This window comes from Aquarana catesbeiana, linkage group LG12, assembly GCF_042186555.1.
Source record: "Aquarana catesbeiana isolate 2022-GZ linkage group LG12, ASM4218655v1, whole genome shotgun sequence".
NCBI classification, from domain to species: Eukaryota; Metazoa; Chordata; class Amphibia; order Anura; family Ranidae; genus Aquarana; species Aquarana catesbeiana.
The window spans coordinates 39,185,057-39,203,705 of NC_133335.1; the positions used below are offsets into that span (position 1 = coordinate 39,185,057).

General features: G+C 43.9%; 2 protein-coding genes across 3 annotated transcripts in view; one reads left to right on the top strand and one right to left on the bottom strand.

Moving 5' to 3' along the window:
- CCDC47 (coiled-coil domain containing 47) overlaps nucleotides 1-497 on the bottom strand; it is a 44,649-nt gene extending 44,152 nt beyond the window's left edge. Inside the window, exon 1 of the mRNA XM_073607604.1 lies at nucleotides 397-497. Within this exon, the coding sequence (XP_073463705.1) occupies nucleotides 397-497 (101 nt within the window). The remainder of the gene's footprint in view (nucleotides 1-396) is intronic.
- Nucleotides 488-18,649, top strand: part of STRADA (STE20 related adaptor alpha) — a 32,148-nt gene continuing 13,986 nt past the window's right edge. The window contains exons 1-5 of one of the 2 annotated variants that reach the window (XM_073607606.1): nucleotides 488-550; nucleotides 2,349-2,408; nucleotides 7,049-7,106; nucleotides 9,572-9,600; nucleotides 17,179-17,284. In XM_073607606.1, the coding sequence (XP_073463707.1) occupies nucleotides 2,397-2,408; nucleotides 7,049-7,106; nucleotides 9,572-9,600; nucleotides 17,179-17,284 (205 nt within the window). In that variant the 5' untranslated portion in view covers nucleotides 488-550; nucleotides 2,349-2,396. The remainder of the gene's footprint in view (nucleotides 551-2,348; nucleotides 2,409-7,048; nucleotides 7,107-9,571; nucleotides 9,601-17,178; nucleotides 17,285-18,649) is intronic. The other variant, XM_073607607.1, reaches the window with a different exon arrangement.

Sequence of the window (18,649 nt, forward strand, 5' to 3'; positions counted from 1 at the left end):
CACAATATCGCTGCCGGTAACCCTGCGCTGTAATGAAGGTGCCACAGCCCACCCACACCGCCATACCACCCAGCTGCCATCATGTAGAAGTCCAGAAGGGGGACATATTACATTATATTTCCAGTTCATAGTCAAAAGGTATCTAAAAGAGATATAGATAGATATCTAGCACTCCTAACATTATCACCAAATCATGCCCTCCTTCTACCTGAGACCACACTTCCCTTCCTGTGTACTTCATGTATGATGACTATACAGAGTGCTGGAGGTGTCCTGTAACAGTGTCCTCCATACACAGCTCTCTATACATGTATATATACACACAGACATATATGGATGCCATGAGCCGTATATAAGCCCCGGTGTACCATTCACCCCCCCAGTCCGCCATATTACCCCGAACAGCAGCTCCTCTGCTCTCCTCCACTCTCCCCTTCTGACTTACAGGCCGCACCGGAAGTGACACGTGCAGGCGGTCTCCGCCCAGGCCGGGTCATTTCCGGTGCAGAGCGGAAGTAGCGGAGAGCCGGGCAGGCGTTCAGAGAGAGGGGTGTGTATGTGTGTGTTTCTGGGGAGGACTACAAGTCCTAGCAGGGAGGAGGGTGTGGGTTCTCTGTACTCCGGTCATGGGTGAGGGGGAGCACCCCGTGTTTGGTATTGTATCTCCTAGGAGGGGGTGTAGTGTACTACAAGGCAGGCCAGGTGGTGTGTGTGTAGTAGTCTGGTATTGAAGAGTGCTGTCCTCAGTACTTCATATGGGGGGAGAGCTCAAGTATGGGGATTATTGACAGTACAGGCTGGGGTCTTGTGTGTAGTCATGGTGACAACAGTTCAGCGGGAGTCCTGTGTGTAGTCATGGTGACAACAGTTCAGTGGGAGTCCCTGTGTGTAGTCATGGTGACAACAGTTCAGTGGGAGTCCCTGTGTGTAGTCATGGTGACAACAGTTCAGCGGGAGTCCTGTGTGTAGTCATGGTGACAACAGTTCAGCGGGAGTCCTGTGTGTAGTCATGGTGACAACAGTTCAGTGGGAGTCCTGTGTGTAGTCATGGTGACAACAGTTCAGCGGGAGTCCTGTGTGTAGTCATGGTGACAACAGTTCAGTGGGGGTCCTGTGTGTAGTCATGGTGACAACAGTTCAGCGGGAGTCCTGTGTGTAGTCATGGTGACAACAGTTCAGCGGGAGTCCTGTGTGTAGTCATGGTGACAACAGTTCAGTGGGAGTCCCTGTGTGTAGTCATGGTGACAACAGTTCAGCGGGAGTCCTGTGTGTAGTCATGGTGACAACAGTTCAGCGGGAGTCCTGTGTGTAGTCATGGTGACAACAGTTCAGCGGGAGTCCTGTGTGTAGTCATGGTGACAACAGTTCAGTGGGAGTCCCTGTGTGTAGTCATGGTGACAACAGTTCAGCGGGAGTCCTGTGTGTAGTCATGGTGACAACAGTTCAGCGGGAGTCCTGTGTGTAGTCATGGTGACAACAGTTCAGTGGGGGTCCTGTGTGTAGTCATGGTGACAACAGTTCAGTGGGAGTCCCTGTGTGTAGTCATGGTGACAACAGTTCAGCGGGAGTCCTGTGTGTAGTCATGGTGACAACAGTTCAGCGGGAGTCCTGTGTGTAGTCATGGTGACAACAGTTCAGCGGGAGTCCTGTGTGTAGTCATGGTGACAACAGTTCAGCGGGAGTCCTGTGTGTAGTCATGGTGACAGTTCAGCGGGGGTCCTGTGTGTAGTCATGGTGACAGTTCAGCGGGGGTCCTGTGTGTAGTCATGGTGACAACAGTTCAGCGGGGGTCCTGTGTGTAGTCATGGTGACAACAGTTCAGTGGGAGTCCCTGTGTGTAGTCATGGTGACAACAGTTCAGCGGGAGTCCTGTGTGTAGTCATGGTGACAACAGTTCAGCGGGAGTCCTGTGTGTAGTCATGGTGACAACAGTTCAGCGGGAGTCCTGTGTGTAGTCATGGTGACAACAGTTCAGCGGGGGTCCTGTGTGTAGTCATGGTGACAACAGTTCAGTGGGAGTCCCTGTGTGTAGTCATGGTGACAACAGTTCAGCGGGAGTCCTGTGTGTAGTCATGGTGACAACAGTTCAGCGGGAGTCCTGTGTGTAGTCATGGTGACAACAGTTCAGCGGGAGTCCTGTGTGTAGTCATGGTGACAACAGTTCAGTGGGGGTCCTGTGTGTAGTCATGGTGACAGGAGTTCAGTGGGGGTCCTGTGTGTAGTCATGGTGACAACTTTGACTAATAATTTAATACATTCTAACTGCATGTTTAGCTCTCTGCTTGAGGTTTTACTTTGAATAAATGAGAGTTTTATTGGAATTAATCAGATCTTTTCCAACTTTTCAGGTTCTAGTTTATGGCATCTTAACATCTATTTGGCATAAAGAGGACCTCATGTCTTTTCTTGTAAGTTGTCCTCCATGTAGGAATTTTTTTATTTCCTTTTGTAACATTTAGTTCTCATCTGGTCCCTGAATTCTTGGAGCATCTGGCGGTAAGTCCAGCAGCAATATACACTCACTGGTCACTTTATTAGGTACACCCGATCAATTGCTTGTTAACACAAATTGCTAATCAGCCAATCACATGGCAGCAACTCAATGCATTTAGGAATCTAGATGTGGTGAAGATGACTTGCTGAAGTTCAAACCGAGCATCAGAATGGGGAAGAAAAGGGATTTAAGTGACTTTGAACGTTGTATGGTTGTTTGTGTTAGACAGGATGGTCTGAGGATTTCAAAAACTGCTGATCTACTGGGATTTTCACACACAACCATCTCTCGGGTTTACAAAGAATGGTCCGAAAAAGAGAATATATCCAGTGAGCGGCAGTTATGTGGAGGAAAATGCCTTGTTGATGTCAGAGGAGAAGGGCAGACTGGTTGGAGATGATAGAAAGGCAACAGTAACTCAAATAGCCAGTCATTACAACCAAAGTATGCAAAATACCATTTCTGAACGCACAACACATAGAACCTTGAAGCAGATGGGATACAGCAGCAGAAGACCACACCAGGTGCCACTTTTCTCAGCTATTGTATAAGGACCCTTGAAAAGGGACACAAGTACCCCCCGGTACAGTAGGACTTTAGGGGTGAACAGAAAAAAGAAAAAATATATGTATATCATAAAATAACATTTATTTAGAAAGAGAATTAAAAAGCATGTATAAAAACATGACCACAATTAGTACAGCACATGTTGTGCAAAACAAGGAAAAATTTACACATAGTACATTATTTACAAATTCAAGAATGAACATAGATTTCCTCCATCTGCTGGAAGGAACCATCAGAAGATGGGTACACTGTAGTCATAAAAGGATGGACATGGTCAGCAACAATACTCCCAACACCATTACAAATAAATATTAAAGGGATGTTGGCAACATTTCATTAGAGAATATAATATTTCTCTCTGTGGTTCACCACTTACATACACTCTTGTCAGCTAAGAATAGGAAACTGAGGCTACAATTTGCGCAGGCTCACCAAAACTGGACAATAGAAGATTGGAAAAACGTTGCCTGGTCTGATGAGTCTTAATTTCAGCTGTGACATTCAGATCGTAGGGTCAGCATTTGCAGTAAACAACGTGAAAGCATGGATCCACTGTATCAACGGTTCAGACTGGTGGTGTTGGGAATGTTTTCTTGGCACACTTTGGGCCCTTTAATATCAAATGAGTATTGTTGTTGACCATGTCCATCCTTTTATGACTACAGTGTCCCCATCTTCTGATGGCTCCTTCCAGCAGGATAATGCACCAAGTCACAAAGCTCCAATCATCTCACCACTGGTTTCTTGAACATGACAAGAAGGTCACTTTACTCCATTGGCCTTCACAGTTACCAGATCTCATCCAGTAGAGCGCCTTTGGGTTGTGGTGGAATGGGAGATTCGCATCATCGATGTGCAGCTGACAAATCTGCAGCAACTGCGTGATTCTATTGTGTCGCTATGGACCAAAATCTGAGGAATGTTTCCAATACCTTGTTGAATTTATGCCATGAAGAGTTAAGGCAGTTCTGAAGGCAAAAGGGGGTCTAACCCGGTACTAGCAAGGTGTACCTAATAAAGTGTCCGGTGAGTAGATGGCAGCTCTCTAGTGTCATCACACTAGAACTGCCACTGGTCAGAGAGTGGTGAGAAATACAGCCATATACAGGGCGGGTCAAACATGCAGGAAGATTTATTCATTTGTTTGCTGTCTGTGTTCCGTTGGGGACGTTTTCTATCCCAAGAAGACCCTAATGAGAGGAGATCTCTCCAAAATTAGAGGAAGCCTTTCTTAGACAGAGGGGGTGAGCAGACAGAGGTACATAGAGTGAAAAAAGACATCTAGTTCATCCAAAAAAACAAAAACAAATGGAAAACCTCCATATACACAACTACAGCTGATCCAGAGGATCGCCAGGCATCCTTTTTTTGCTCCCCTGGTAAAGCGGGATAGAAAGAAAGTAGTTATGTCTAGCCACTGTTTCTGGACTTAAAGGTAATTTTATTCTTTGCCTGAGCAATTTAAGGCCTTTTTATCTGCATGCAGGTGAGGACAAGACACTACTGCACAGTGAGCCAACGTTATTAAATTTGGATAATAACATCACTATGATGTCATGTGTATATATGCAAGGGGCATGTATACCTGTAGCTATGGGGTGGAGTATGCATCTGCCACCTGTAATCGGCTGTCAGCTTCAAAGCGGGATGTCTCAGGCGGGTTCAGACTTGTGTCTGGACATGCCTGAGCTCATCGCTGTTGACATAAAATTACTGTTCCTCCCTGGGAATCTATACAAATAATGTGGGTTGATTTACTAATACTGGAGAGTGCAAAATCTGGTGCAGCTGTGCATGGAAACCAATCAGCTTTTAACTTCAGTTGTATAATTAAGCTTTGGCAAAAAAAACGGAAGCTGATTGATTTCCAGAGCTGCACCAGATTTTGCGCTCTCCAGTTTTTGTAAATCAACCCCATGGTGTCACCAGGATAGGAAGGCACAGACAGCACTATATACTTTGTTCCCACTTTAAAATGTGTTTCTCCTAACCTTCCATCCCATAGTCTCCTCGAGACACATGAAGCTTCTCTATATCCAAAACAAAATACATTTTAGAGACTTGGGCTTTAGGCCCCATTCACACAGGGTGGATCCCTTGGACGGACTCTGCTAGCTCAGCAGGGGATCGCTCCGTCGATCCCTACTGAGCAAACGGATGACAGATCTGTCTCTGCTCACTGTGCAGGGACAGGCCTGTCAGAGCCCCACTGTCCTCTATGCGGAGATCGGATGAAAACGGACAGACTGTTTTCTTCCGATCCTCTGGACGAATGGCGAACGTGTCGCCATCTGTCTGTTTTGAGCGGATCTTTTCGGATCGGATTGCAGGCTGGTGTCAGCAGACACATCTCCGCTGACATCGGCCTGCCCATAGAAGTCAATTGGTGGCCCGTGTGGATCTGTCTGAAAAACAGAAAGGCGGATCCGAGCAGGCTTATCGTGTGAAAGGGGCCTTAAAGATACAAAATACGAATATTTCATGTTCACCCAACAAAAATGTATCTCTTTCTTTTCATACATCAGGGGGCACAGAGCCATAGTAGTTACTATGTGGGTTATAGGCCACCTTCTGGTGATGGACACTGGCACGCCCTAAGACAAAAAGTGCACTCACTATATAACACCGCCCACTACTGGGAGTGCCTCAGTTTTTTTTCGCCAGTGTCTAGGTGTTTTTTCAGCAACCACTTGCTTCACACTCTCTGGTTCATAACCTTATTCAGGGGTAACGCGGATTAATCCCCCAGTTAAGTCACCCCTGAACCCTTGGGACTTAAGTTTATTCCTGTCGGCTTTACAAAAACAGCCTTTTGAACCAATTCAAGATTTTCCCTCGACCCTCTTGACGAGGAAAATAGTTTTCTTGGTTGCCATATCTTCTGCAAGAAGAGTATTCTGAGTTGGCTGCTCTTTCCTGTAAAGAGCCATATTTGATTATTCATAAGGATAAGGTTGTATTGCGGCCTCATCCTAATTTTCTACCAAAGGTAGTGTCGGGTTTTCATTTAAACCAGGATATTGTTCTGCCTTCATTTTTTTTCCAGAACCTCGTTCTGTGGAGGAAAAGTCACTACATTCTCTTGATGTGGTGAGAGCGGTCAAGGTCTATTTAAAAGCGACTGCTCAGATTCGTAAAACAGATGTTTTGTTTGTGTTACCAGACGGTCCTAAAAGAGGACAGGTGGCGCCAAAATCTACCATTTCTAAATGGATTCGTCAAGTGATTGTTCAAGCTTATGGTTTAAAGGGGAAAATTCCTCCTTTTCATATTAAAGCGCACTCCACCAGGGCTGTTAGTGCTTCTTGGGCAGTGCATCACCAAGCCTCCATGGCTCAGATCTGCAAGGCCACAACTTGGTAATCAATCTATACATTTACCAGATTCTATCAAGTAGATGTAAAAGGTCATGAGAATATCGCCTTTGGGCATAATGTACTGCAGGCAGCAGTATAAGTCCTCTAGTCTCTTGGTGCCCTACTTTTGTTGTCTCCCTCCCTTCAGTTGGCATTGCTATGGGACATCCCACATAGTAACTACTATGGCTCTGTGTCCCCTGATGTATGAAAAGAAAATAGGATTTTTAAAACAGCTTACCTGTAAAATCCTTCTCTTTGAAGTACATCAGGGAACACAGAGGTCCCTCCCTTCTTGGTATACACGTGTATTGCTTTGCTACAAAACTGAGGTACTCCCAGTAGAGGGAGGGGTTATATAGTGAGTGCACTTTTTGTCTTAGGGTATGCCAGTGTCCATCACCTGAATGTGGCCTATAACCCACACAGTAGTAACTACTATGGCTCTGTGTCCCCTGATGTACTTCAAAGAAAAGGATTTTACAGGTAAGCTGTTTTAAAAATCTTATTTATTCCTGATCATAATAGACAAAAACCCTGAACATCCCCAGATCTGGTGTACTGCCAGTTCCTAGTCTGTCATTTTGTACCCTTGTATCAAATTTTTTTTCCTTGTTTTTTTTTCCTCCAGCGTTGGGTTTCTGACCGGATCCTGGTTGATGGCTTGAGGGAACTGGAGTTTTTTGGAGGTCAGTTGTTTGAATCTTCATCCCCATTGTAGGGAATTGATACCCCTCCTCCCAGTATTTTTAATAGTTTTTTTTTTTTTTTTCTTGTGACAAAGTAGAAACTTCCCTTCCGTGTGTTTCTTCAATCTTTCTTTCTCTTTCAGTGGCCTGCTTTGCATGTTTTGATTCAGTAGTTGAGTGTTTTTTATTACAGGAATTAAGGATAAAGTGGACCTTTGCTATAACCCCTTCTTCCACAACCTGTTCCCATAACTAATAGATGGTAAAAAAGGTACCTAAACAGGAAATTTATAGGTTGATGTCAATTATTTCCTGACATGTCACTATATATGGCAAAAGGTATAATGTTTTTCTGGGAAGGTGTCTACTTGGCATTAAAGAGCAATCCTTAAAGTAGACCTAGAGACAGTTATAGGTATTCATGTTAATGGATAAGTTCACCTTTAAATAAAATAATAAATAAAGGCACATCTTTTTGAAGGTAAAAAAAAATGTGCATGTAATAATGTTTTACAATTGAGCCTGCAGGGCATTGCTCCCGCGATCAGTGGATATTGGGTGCAGTATTCGGCTCCTGCAGACACTGTTGAGAGTTGTCTGCCCGTATCTCCGTACAGGCAGACAGTTACTCAGATGCAGAAACTGTCAGTGAACTTCCAGGGCACTGATCAGCACCTTGGTAGTTATTTGAGAACCGCGGTTGCTGTTCTCTCATTCAAAGATCTGTGTGAGCGAATGTTGCAGCTGTCTGGCCAAGAGCCCCGCACAGTAGCCTTGTTTGTAAGGCTCGGTTCACACTGGAACCGACTGCGGATCGCATAGGAGCGCTGTGCGTACCTGTTCCCCGTTTCAGGGACAAATCGGGGGCCGAATCTATGCCTGAATTCAGCCCTGAAACGGAGCCAAAGACTCACAGCGTTTCTGTGCATTGCGTTCCGCAGCCGCAACGTAGATATGTGAACCGGCTCCATAGGGAGCCAGTCACATTCTCCTGCTAAGCAAATTGAATGCGGGGAAACCACACTGCAGTGTTGGGTAGAGGTAGTTTTCCTTCTCACAGTATTCCCCTGATAATTTGGCTGATTTACTAAAGAACTTCAGAATATTCACTCAAATTGTGTGCAAATTCCTGTTTTATCTGAACGTGCTTGAGCACTCAAAGTGAGCAGGAATTTGATTTCACATGCTTGGATAATTGAAGTAGATCTTTACTCAATTTATTCAGTGAAGCTTGTCAACTCCTTTAGTAAATCAGCTTTGGTGTCCTCTAGGGGTCGGCACGTCCACCGGCTGGCCGGAGACCTAAACGAAGCCGCAATCAGAAAAAGTCATGACATCACTTCCGGATTACTGGCATCCTAAAGGAGCCAGTTTTAAAAAATAGAAAGTACTTAAAAACGCCGATCTTGGCGTTTTGAATACTTTTAAGTGCAGAGGAGGGGTTAGGGGTCTTTATAGACCCCAGATCGCTCCATAAAGTGTACTGTCACTGCCTATTACTGTCACATGGGATGTTTACGTTCCTTGTGACAGCACTAAAAGTGAAAAATAAATTTTAAAAAATTTGGAAAGGACACTGTAAAAATAAGTGTACAGAATATTGGCACCTGATATCGGCTATCAGCCTGAAAGGCAGCTGAAAAATCGGTATCGGCCCTGAAAAAAAAACGATATCGGTCGACCCCTAGTGGCTTCTGCTTTTCTTTTTTGTAGGATTGTGCCATCTTTGTTCAGGCATCCTCAGGGGTCAAGATCTATTTCTTGGACTGAGATATCCTCTCAGAAATGTCAGTTATGTAAAGTCAAGTGTTTTTGTAGTTCTTGGCCTTGTTCATAAATGTCAGTCCCTGCTACAGCCTCTCACCTTCTGCTTTTCTACAACGTTACAATGTAAAGTGCAATCCCTGGGGGGAAGAGACTGAGGAAGTTCTTCCTTCTGCTTTGAGTAGACTGATTACATCATCTGAGTCTAGGCAGAACCGCTTGTCTGGAACCCAAGAGTTGCCACTGAGATATACATGTGTTACACTTGCACTGTACCTAGCATGCCCGCACTTGACATGAAAAAATTTCTAGTTCACTTTAAATGCTTACCTTACCTAAAGTAATTGATTCTCTAGCCCACCATAGCTGGCCAGGCTATCAAAAGCTGGTCATTGGTCATATGACCTAAGCTTAGAAGACTGAAGTCTAGGCAGAGATGTCTAAGCAGCTGCTCAGACTGTACCATTGGCATTACCTGTAGGTGAGATCGCATGACCAAAATCTCAGAGCATTCATTTTTTTAGGAAAGGTAAGTAGACGTGCCAATTTTTACTTTGTATTAGTCTTAAAGGACGGGATATTCAGGACAGAACAGGGGTGTTTTTATAGTTTTGGTCCACTTTAAAGAGGATTAGTGCTTGCATTTTATGTTCTATATCTATGCTTGTTATAAGCTGAGCCAATCCTCTCCCTTCCTCTAGACTCGCATTTAGGGGACTCCCGAAAGAAAGTAAGTGGGAATGCCCATCAGTGCAGCATGTGTTTGTATGTACAGCATGGAGGCATCTGAATGAGGGTCAGACTCATCCCAAGCAGCCTGGTCTTGTAGAGCGCACTTAGATTTCAGGGTACTTTTCAGTATTCGTTCTATAGCCCGTTCTCCACGGTCATTAGTCTTCCTACAGTTGTGTGTTACCTCTGTCATTTAGCACAGTGCTAGGAGGGAAGAGGAAGTATGATAGCAACCCATTTTACTAGGTTTTCTACATAATTTTATACTAAATTTGCTGTGGTGTACAGATAAAGAAACTCAGAATTAACAGGCTGCATATGGAAAGATGGTAGAGATGTGTACTGCACTCTCTGACTCTCAATAGATCAGGCTGCAGGGATGAGTCTGTGATCCATAACAGTGCTGCCTGTATCGACACCTTTCATTTCATTTTCATGGACATTTTACAGACTTCTCAAGTACTTGACTTGTGCTGTGTGTGTGATGCTCACCCACATATTATAAAGGGAGCATACTTTGTTCTACATTCTTGTTCCTATGTATGGTCGGTCATCTGATTTTTGAACAACAAAAAATGCTTAAGGTTTCTTCCTGCTGCTAAATGTATTTTTTTATTTATTAGTTTCATGACATGGATGGAAGCTGTCGTTTAACAATGGATTTCATGTGCATCTAATAAATACGTTGAGGTTTTTTTTTTATTCTTCATACGATCAGCTCTGTCCATCATCCTTTGCTGTTTGAGTTATAAGAGAAGTATGGGATTTTTTGGGGGGGAATCCTACTTACTTGGTGGATGCAGCATCAGTCCTCTGCCGGCTCTAAGACTGAGAACAGAGCAATCAAACACCGCCGATCACCCGGTTCTCTGAGCTCCCTGAGCAGAGAGCTGGTGGCTGAGTCACTGGCTGTCTGCTCTGCCCTCCCTCGCTCACTGGAGCGCTGGGCTGTGGAAGCGGGAGCGGCCGGCTCAGGCTCTCAGTGGCTCATTGAGAGGCTGACCTGGGTCCCGGTCAAAGCATGTGGGCGGATCCCCACCATATGGTTGCGTTCTTTCCTGAGCCTGGACCAGCTCTGTGACATCAGCTTAATAGCATGCGTTAGCCTGCTGTGTACTGAAAACGGGGCCACAGGAGTGCAGAATGAACAAAGCTTTAGCTGTACTTCTCCTTTTAATTAAATATGCCTGCATCAGTAGTCAATCCGTGTGTCATCAAAATGACTGTCGGCGATGACTTTCTCTCAGCTGAACATGCAGCTTACCTGTTTTTTCTCTGTATTAAGTATGCCTTGAGGGGGGGAAAAAATCCCAAACTAATGGTTTTGCCAAGTAGCTAATAACAGAAGTTCTCAGCATATATGTCTTCTCTAACATTTGTCATTCGGGTGTAGCTGGAGCACTCTCTGAAGTGACATTCTGAGGCTCTGTATTTACATAGGTGTGCCTTCCATTTGATGGCGCCAGGGCATACTGATTGGTTACTTAGACCCTGGGCATTGTATTGTGAAATGGGGATAAAGGGCTTGCCCCTTCACTGTTAGGAGATAGAGACAGCACAAGGGGCACTCCAGGGACTGAATGAGAAAGGTAAGTGATATGTACTAACAGCTGGTGCTGCCTGGTCCTGCTGTTAGTTTAGTATTTTATTTTCCTCACAGGTTTGCGTCAAGTTTGAGTTGAATCTTTGCATGATTGCCTAAATTCTACCTGCCAACATGTCTCCAGGACTGGTGTCGGTGAAGGGTACAAGGAAGCTTTAATATAATAAAAGCTTTTGGCACCTTTTGCACTCCAAGGTGTATATGCCCCAAGAATCCAATAATTACTATCAGCAAAGATTGTAATGGCCTGATCCCAGAGGAAACCTGTCATAAAAGAAAAGTTGCTGATTTCTCCATCTGAAAATGCTACTTGTCTGACCTCTGTCTTCAGTACTTTAAATGACTGACCCAGAACAAGTATGCTGGTAAAGACTTCTGATTTCCCTGCTCTTTATACTTATCCCATGTCTCTCACTTTAAAGTACTGATGACATTGGGTCAGCATGCTAGACAGTATACTCACATTTTCCCAAAAAACAATCAGCAATGGCTGCCTTGTATGTCCTTGTTGTAGCTCTCAGATTTTACTTGTTGCATGGAGCCAGCACATGATAGAGGTGGGTGCTGACTGGTGGCATCTAGGCCTATGAACTCTGTTGTGTTTTAAGTGACTTACTTTGCAGGGTGATGTGCTTGTAGTATAAAGGGTAGAATAATAAGAAAAATGATGAAGCACCTGGCCGATGCAGAAGCAGCTTTAAAAAACCCTCCAGAAGTCAGACACAGCTGTGGATTACCAGAAGAAGAGCACAAGCTGCAGGGAGATGCAGTTTGAAGACTGTATGAGCAACATGCTGCCGAGTACAGAAGTACAGTGTCCAATGGTTGACACACGAATAGCAGGTTTGTGACATCGCCTTGCTGTGTAAAATCACTTGGCTGCTTGTGACTTCTCTGAACACCATATACATGCCATGTGATTCTGCAGAATGGGGATTCTCATTTCTGTCCATGAGTATCTATGCAGAGAGATGTACATCCACAAGATGCATTGTATGCAGGGAGGTGGACCTCTATGAGCATCACTCTCTGCAGAGGTGGGTCTCTACGAGCAGCACTCTATGCGGAGAGGCGGGCCTCTACGAGCAGCACTCTATGCATTCTATGCTATGTGCTTCTAAAGGGGGTATTTGCTCAACTTTGAAGCACCCCTTCAATCAATCTGGAAGGGCCCGTAGGAATGGTATATAAAACTTTGATGAATGTTAACAGCAGAGTTAGACTCCATGCACACTGGCTTTAAAATCGCTGCTTCTACAGGAGTTTTGCCTGTAGAAGCAGCTCAATGTTATCCTATGTGTCCATACACAGGATGATTAGAGGCATATTTTGAGCTCAATTTTTAGAGGCAGGAAGAGGAAGGCATGCTATATGAGCGTTTTTCTTCTGACAAGGGAACTGACATTTTTTTAAACCCAGTGTGTATGGAGCCTAACAACGAGGGCTTTTGAAGGAGTTGGTTATCCCACACACTGGTTTACTAATGTGGCAAGCTGCTGTTGTTTCATGTCAATGGCATAGGGGGTGCCAGATTTTCAGTTAAATAAATTCTGAGAGGGAAGGTAGCAATGGTACTCTGGAACAGTAAGCAGATCTTCTAATATCTGTTTCCTTGGAGACACATCTGCCCTTGTGTGACCACTTTTACATCACAGGCATCAGTGTAATTCACATTGTCGAGTGATTTCAAAAGTCACCAGGAAATTAAGTAGCAAAGTCTTCATGTCAGAAAATGTGTTAATGATGCATGTTGCTTTTCCTCCAACATGGTGGGCTGGTGGTCACTCCCTACGTGGAGTTTGTTCTCTCCATGCTTGTGCACGTTTTTCCACCCAGATTTGTGTTGTGTATTATCTGTGGGTGAGACATACAATGTTAGGCTCCTTTTTGGGGGAAGCACTGATGTGGCTGGTCCAGTGTTCTTTGTAAACCAATGATGAAATGTTTCAGCCTCACGTAAGTTAGTAAAATAAGTACTAAGGATCCAGGAAAAAGTAAAGTAGAACTCCATTCGGGCATCTAAATGCAGAATTAAAGTAGGGTAAATATGTTTGTGGTATTCCCTTACATGGTTACATAAGAAAGATACCTGTCCATCAAGTTTAACCAATAAATGTGGTTACTTGTCAAAGGACTTTTTCATTTCGGCCATTCATTCCTCTTCTACTTAGGAATTAAGTGCATCTATACCAGGTTTCTCAAACTTACGGCCCTCCAACCATTGAGAAATTACAAGTCCCATGAGGCATTGCACGGCTGACAATTATAAGCATGACACCCACAGGCAGAGGCATGATGGGACTTGTAGTTTCGCTACCACAGGAGGGCCGCCAGTTTGAGACCCCTGATTTATACCCTTTGTTTTGGATAGAATGAGGAAGGGTTAGAGCTCCTGACTGGTTTTACTGCAGTCAGAAGGGTTCCTTCATGTCCTGTCTAGTAAAATGTTTGTCCCCAGAACAGGAAATGAGGGGTAATCTCTCTTAACACCAATAAAGACAGAATTCAATTCTTTCTATTTTTTTAGGGGGAAGGCTAAAACCCCCTGTTAAATATTTGTTGTTATACACTCCCTTTTTGCAGTTTTTCTTTAAATTCCCGTTTGGTAAAAGGTTGTCCCCAGTGCAGAAAGTGAGGGGAGATCTCTCCAACGGAGCCCCTGGGTAGCAGTAGTATACTATCCAAAACTGGGGGAAAAAAAGTTTTTGGTATAGATACACTTTAAAGCCGAAGTGCAGTCAATGGACATAATTTACAGTGATTAGGATGTGTCCCTTGTGCTGATTCCTCGTCTGTTAGTGGAAATCTTTCACCGTCCTGCCCCCCACTTCTACTGCCATAATTTTCTAAGGCCACAAGGGTTAATACAACTAAGAGGCCTTCACAGGCCCTCATCAAGAGAGCCTGACTGTGCCCGCCCTTTCTGCCCAGCTGCTCCATTCATAGAAGCCATATGTAACGACACCCCGAGTATGAAAGGGGTTAAAGTTGTTTAGGACATTCCATACCCAAACACAAAGGCAGTTACCTAGCACTTCAATCAGCTGAAGAAGGAACCCATACAAATAATTCTCCCCCAAATATGAGACGAGGCTCTGTCTTGAGGTTCAGGCAGGAATAAAATCTTTATTCAAACACATGTTATACAGATCCCACTTCAAAACACTTCCCCCCCCACCCTTGGAAAACAGGGCGGGTTAAACTGTCCAATGACAACGGACACACAGGTCAGGTGTGTTTAACTTCTCATCAGTAAACAGTCTTAGCAGGGGGGCTGCTGGAGGAATCCCCCCTCTCTCCATAGAGATAAACATCCCATAAGCCAAGGCAGATAGACACAATAGAACATTGAAATACAGCCACAACCCAAACTAGCACAGTACACAACACAATGAGACAGCGCACATTATATATACATATATACAGCATTGTATCTGACTAGCACAGATAATAGTGGGGTTCTCATTCACCCTTTTCCCCCTATTAGTGACTCCCTTCACAATGGCATATCCCAGGTCCCCAGAGTCTGTGTGTCTTGGGAGACATGGACCTGAATCTAAAGTAACACCACCTCAAGGGTCCCCAGGCATACAGCCCACAAAGAGCACCGTTCCCCCAAATGCCAGGGCCCATAATCGGTCGGCAAGAGGCTGGCATTCAGTCCCCTCAAAAAGCCTCTGTCCCGGCTAGGTCTGTCACACCATACTGCAGCTTCTGTGAATGGAACAGGATCTATGAATGGAGGACAGGTGGATAATTGATAGCTTTTCCCTTACATTCATAGATTCTGCTTCATTCATAGAAGCTATAGTAATGCTTCTATGAATGGAGCAGCTGGTTGGAAAGGGCATGCACATTCACGCTCTCTGGATGAGAGCCTGTGACTGCTTCCAAAGCCTAGTACACACTATTCATTTCTTTTTTTCCTTTTAACCCAGCGGGCTGAACGAAATAAAACTAAAGTGATTGGGAGGAGCCGCTGTACTAACAATTCAATGTTAGTACAACTATCTTCCTCGCTGAGCATTTGTGTTCTGAGCCATTGGCTGCCGATCGGCAGACCTTTTTAAATCATGTCCCTTAGAAAAAAGCTGGGTCCAGATCCTGTTGGACTGGCTGCTGTATTGAACCAGCTGATGCGCCCGATATTCAGCCCGTGTGTATGGCTCTTTTGGTTGTATTAATCCCCACCACACCAGAAGATAATGGGGGTTGGGAGGGCAGGACGGATTAAGATTTTTACTAAAAGAAGAGGATTAAAGGAGTTGTAAAGTCAGAAGGTTTTTTATCTTAATGCATTCTATGCATTAAGATAAAAAGCCTTCTGTGTGCAGCAGCCCCGCTAATACTCACCTGAGCCCCATCTCTGTCCAGCGATGTCCACGATTGTCTCGGCCGTCTGAGACTCTCCCTCCTGATTGGCTAAGATACGGCAGTGGCGCCATTGGCTCCCACTGCTGTCAATCAAAGACAGTCGGCCAATCAGGAGAGAGAGGAGGCGGGGCTGGGCCATGTGTCTGAACGGACACAGGGAGCTGTGACTCAGTTCAGGTGCCCCCATAGCAAGCTGCTTGCTGTGGGGGTACTCGACCAGAGGGAGGGGCCAGGAGAGCAGAAGAGGGACCCGTGAAGAGAAGGATTCAGGTTGCTCTGTGCAAATCCACTGCAACAGAGCAGGTAAGTATAACATGTTTGTTATTTTCATTAAAAAAAAAACAAGACTTTACAATCACTTTAATACTGCTGGATTGCACAGTGAGGAGACTGGGGGACAAGAGGTGACACAGGAAGCTGCTTCGCTGAACCAGGCTTTACGTGGAAAGAATTGTAAATCACAAGAATGTCTTTACAAAAATGGTAAACTTTTTACAAATAAAATCATAAATATATGTAGAATATAATATAGTGTGTGTGTGTGTGTGTGTATGTATATATATATATATATATATATATATATATATATATATATATATATATATATATATATATATATATATAGTATATATATAGTATATATATGTATGTGTAAACCTTCAGAGGAGAAATCTGTGTAGACTTGTAGGATCTACTTTGGTTTGTAGCTGTTAATTCTGACCATTAAAAAAAAATCTAATTGTCATCTACATCACTCCAGTATAACACGTAATGTTACATGTTGTAATAACTCTCATTGCATCACATATTTTTTGGGGACTTCTACATTGTGATGTCTACCATCATTGTTTTTGTATCGTGATCTTCACACTAATGAAAAGTCAATAGGAGAATTTATCAAGGCAAGTGCAGTGTGCCTCCCTATCCAGTGCAAGTAGCAGATCTGCTTTAGGCCTCATGCACGCTGGACGTTTTTAATGTGGCTGTTAGGGGCCTCTGGCGTTTTTTTTTTTGTTTTTTTTTGCCTCTAAATGCCCCTTCATGTTAGTCTGTGTTCATACAAACATAGGCGTTTAGAGGCAGAAAAAACCCCACTGCCAGTGCGTCCAGGAGCAGCAGCATTTTGCCATAAAAAAAACATTTGACATTGGTAAACGCTTCTAAAAATGTATTAACGCTAGGCATGTTAATTCATTCAATGGACAGGATAAATTTATTATTCTGGCCATTGAAATTAATTACTGTAACACCCAAGTGCTTCATGCACGTTACATGTGTTTACAAGCGTTTTTTCTAAAGAGGCAAGTTGTCTATGAGAGTTAGCAAAATGCCCAGTGTGTATGAGACCTTATTTGTCTTCAGCACATGACCAGTGTCACTGTTAAATGCCTCCAACCGATAGAGGAGGTCCTTTAACCAGGAAAAAACATTTTAGCAGGAATGTTACTGTTTAAATTGTGGCTTTTCTGTGCTGTCACTATGCACTTGTTTTTATAAATTGACAGCTTTTTCATCAGTGAGATATTGTAATTTGACAGAGTGACTTTGTTTCTTCTTGTCTTTGTCTACCTTGGTTTTCTGTCCTGCGTTCTCCTTCAGCCCGATGAAGCTGCCAGCGCGGAGTCCATAGCGTCTTGTCGCAGTCCGGACACCATGGGTGTATACGCTCCGGATAATAGTTGTTACGAACTTCTCACTATCATAGGTAAACAGCTGATATTTTCTGTGCTAGTTGGGCAGCAGTTTGGTCTTAATTGCTATGTATCACCAGCCTGGGACAGGTACATAGTAGCCAAGCATTTTATCTCGATGTGGGTACAACTTGCCTACTCCTCTAATGATCGTTTCCAATCAGATTTTGTGCACCAGATAGTCCTGCTCTGCAAATATCTCTGAACTCCTTGTTCCCGAGCCTGGGAACAAGGCTGGGTGGTCTCAGGTTTTTAAATTCCCCAATCTAAAAACTGAAGGGAAGCCCAAAGCTAGATATCTGGATTGCTGATCATTTAGAAGTAAATTCAGAGAGCCTCTGTTATTAATGTCACCATCTTAAAAAAATTTAACTCGCTGTTTAATGTAACTTTAAAAAGTCAATTTTGGCCAAGCTGGCCCAAACAAACTACAGTAAAACCTTGGATTGCGAGCATAATTCGTTTCAGAAACATGCTTGTAATCCAAAGCACTTGCATTACAAAGTGAATTTCCCCATAAAAAATAATGGAAACTCAAATGATTCGTTCCACAACCATTTATTCATAAATATGTGATAGGTTGTGTAACCATAAAATGTCCATCCACAGATGGAAGCCTCCACCAGGGGGTTAGAAGCAAAATCCAGCAGGAGCTACAGAGTATAAAAGAGAAGAGAGGAGCCTCTAAGTGTAGTTATATGGTTACATTTAATGGAGGTACAACATTTAGCTACTCACATGGTTGAAGATTAAAAGAGGCACATCTAAGTATGCAGGCATCCGGGGTAAAGCTGTCCACATAGACTGTCCTCCGCACCGCTGGCTCTCACCGCTGTCAGTCTGCAATCGTGACCGGGAAGACTACCCTCCTAGAGCGATTGAACCGCTCGTGGAGCGCAGAGTGGAAGGGACGACGTTGATGGTGAGGAGGATGGTCTATGTGGACAGCTTTACCCCGGATGCCTGCATACTTAGATGTGCCTATTTTAATCATCAACCATATGAGTTGCTAAATGATGTTGTACCTTAGAGGCGCCTCTCTTCTCTTTTATACTCAGTTGTGATATGACGCTGCTTGTATATCAAGTCAAAATGTATTAAAAAAAATTAGCTTGTCTTGCAAAATGCTCTCAAACCAAGGTTTTACTGTATTTCCATTATAGAATGATGTGGCCGCTGGGTTTGCTGAGATGGACTGTAAGTAGCATTAGCTTCTTACAGTAACTGCCGCTGTGTTTTAAACAGCAGTACAGGCAACTTCCCATCTGCTGTCAGAGAGTCGGGCTTAGTGCTTCTAGTGCCATTCAGGAGAAGCCTTGTGTTTTTATCGGTATATACAAGACTGCCTCTGATTTGCAGAGGCGGAGAAATGGGCAGAT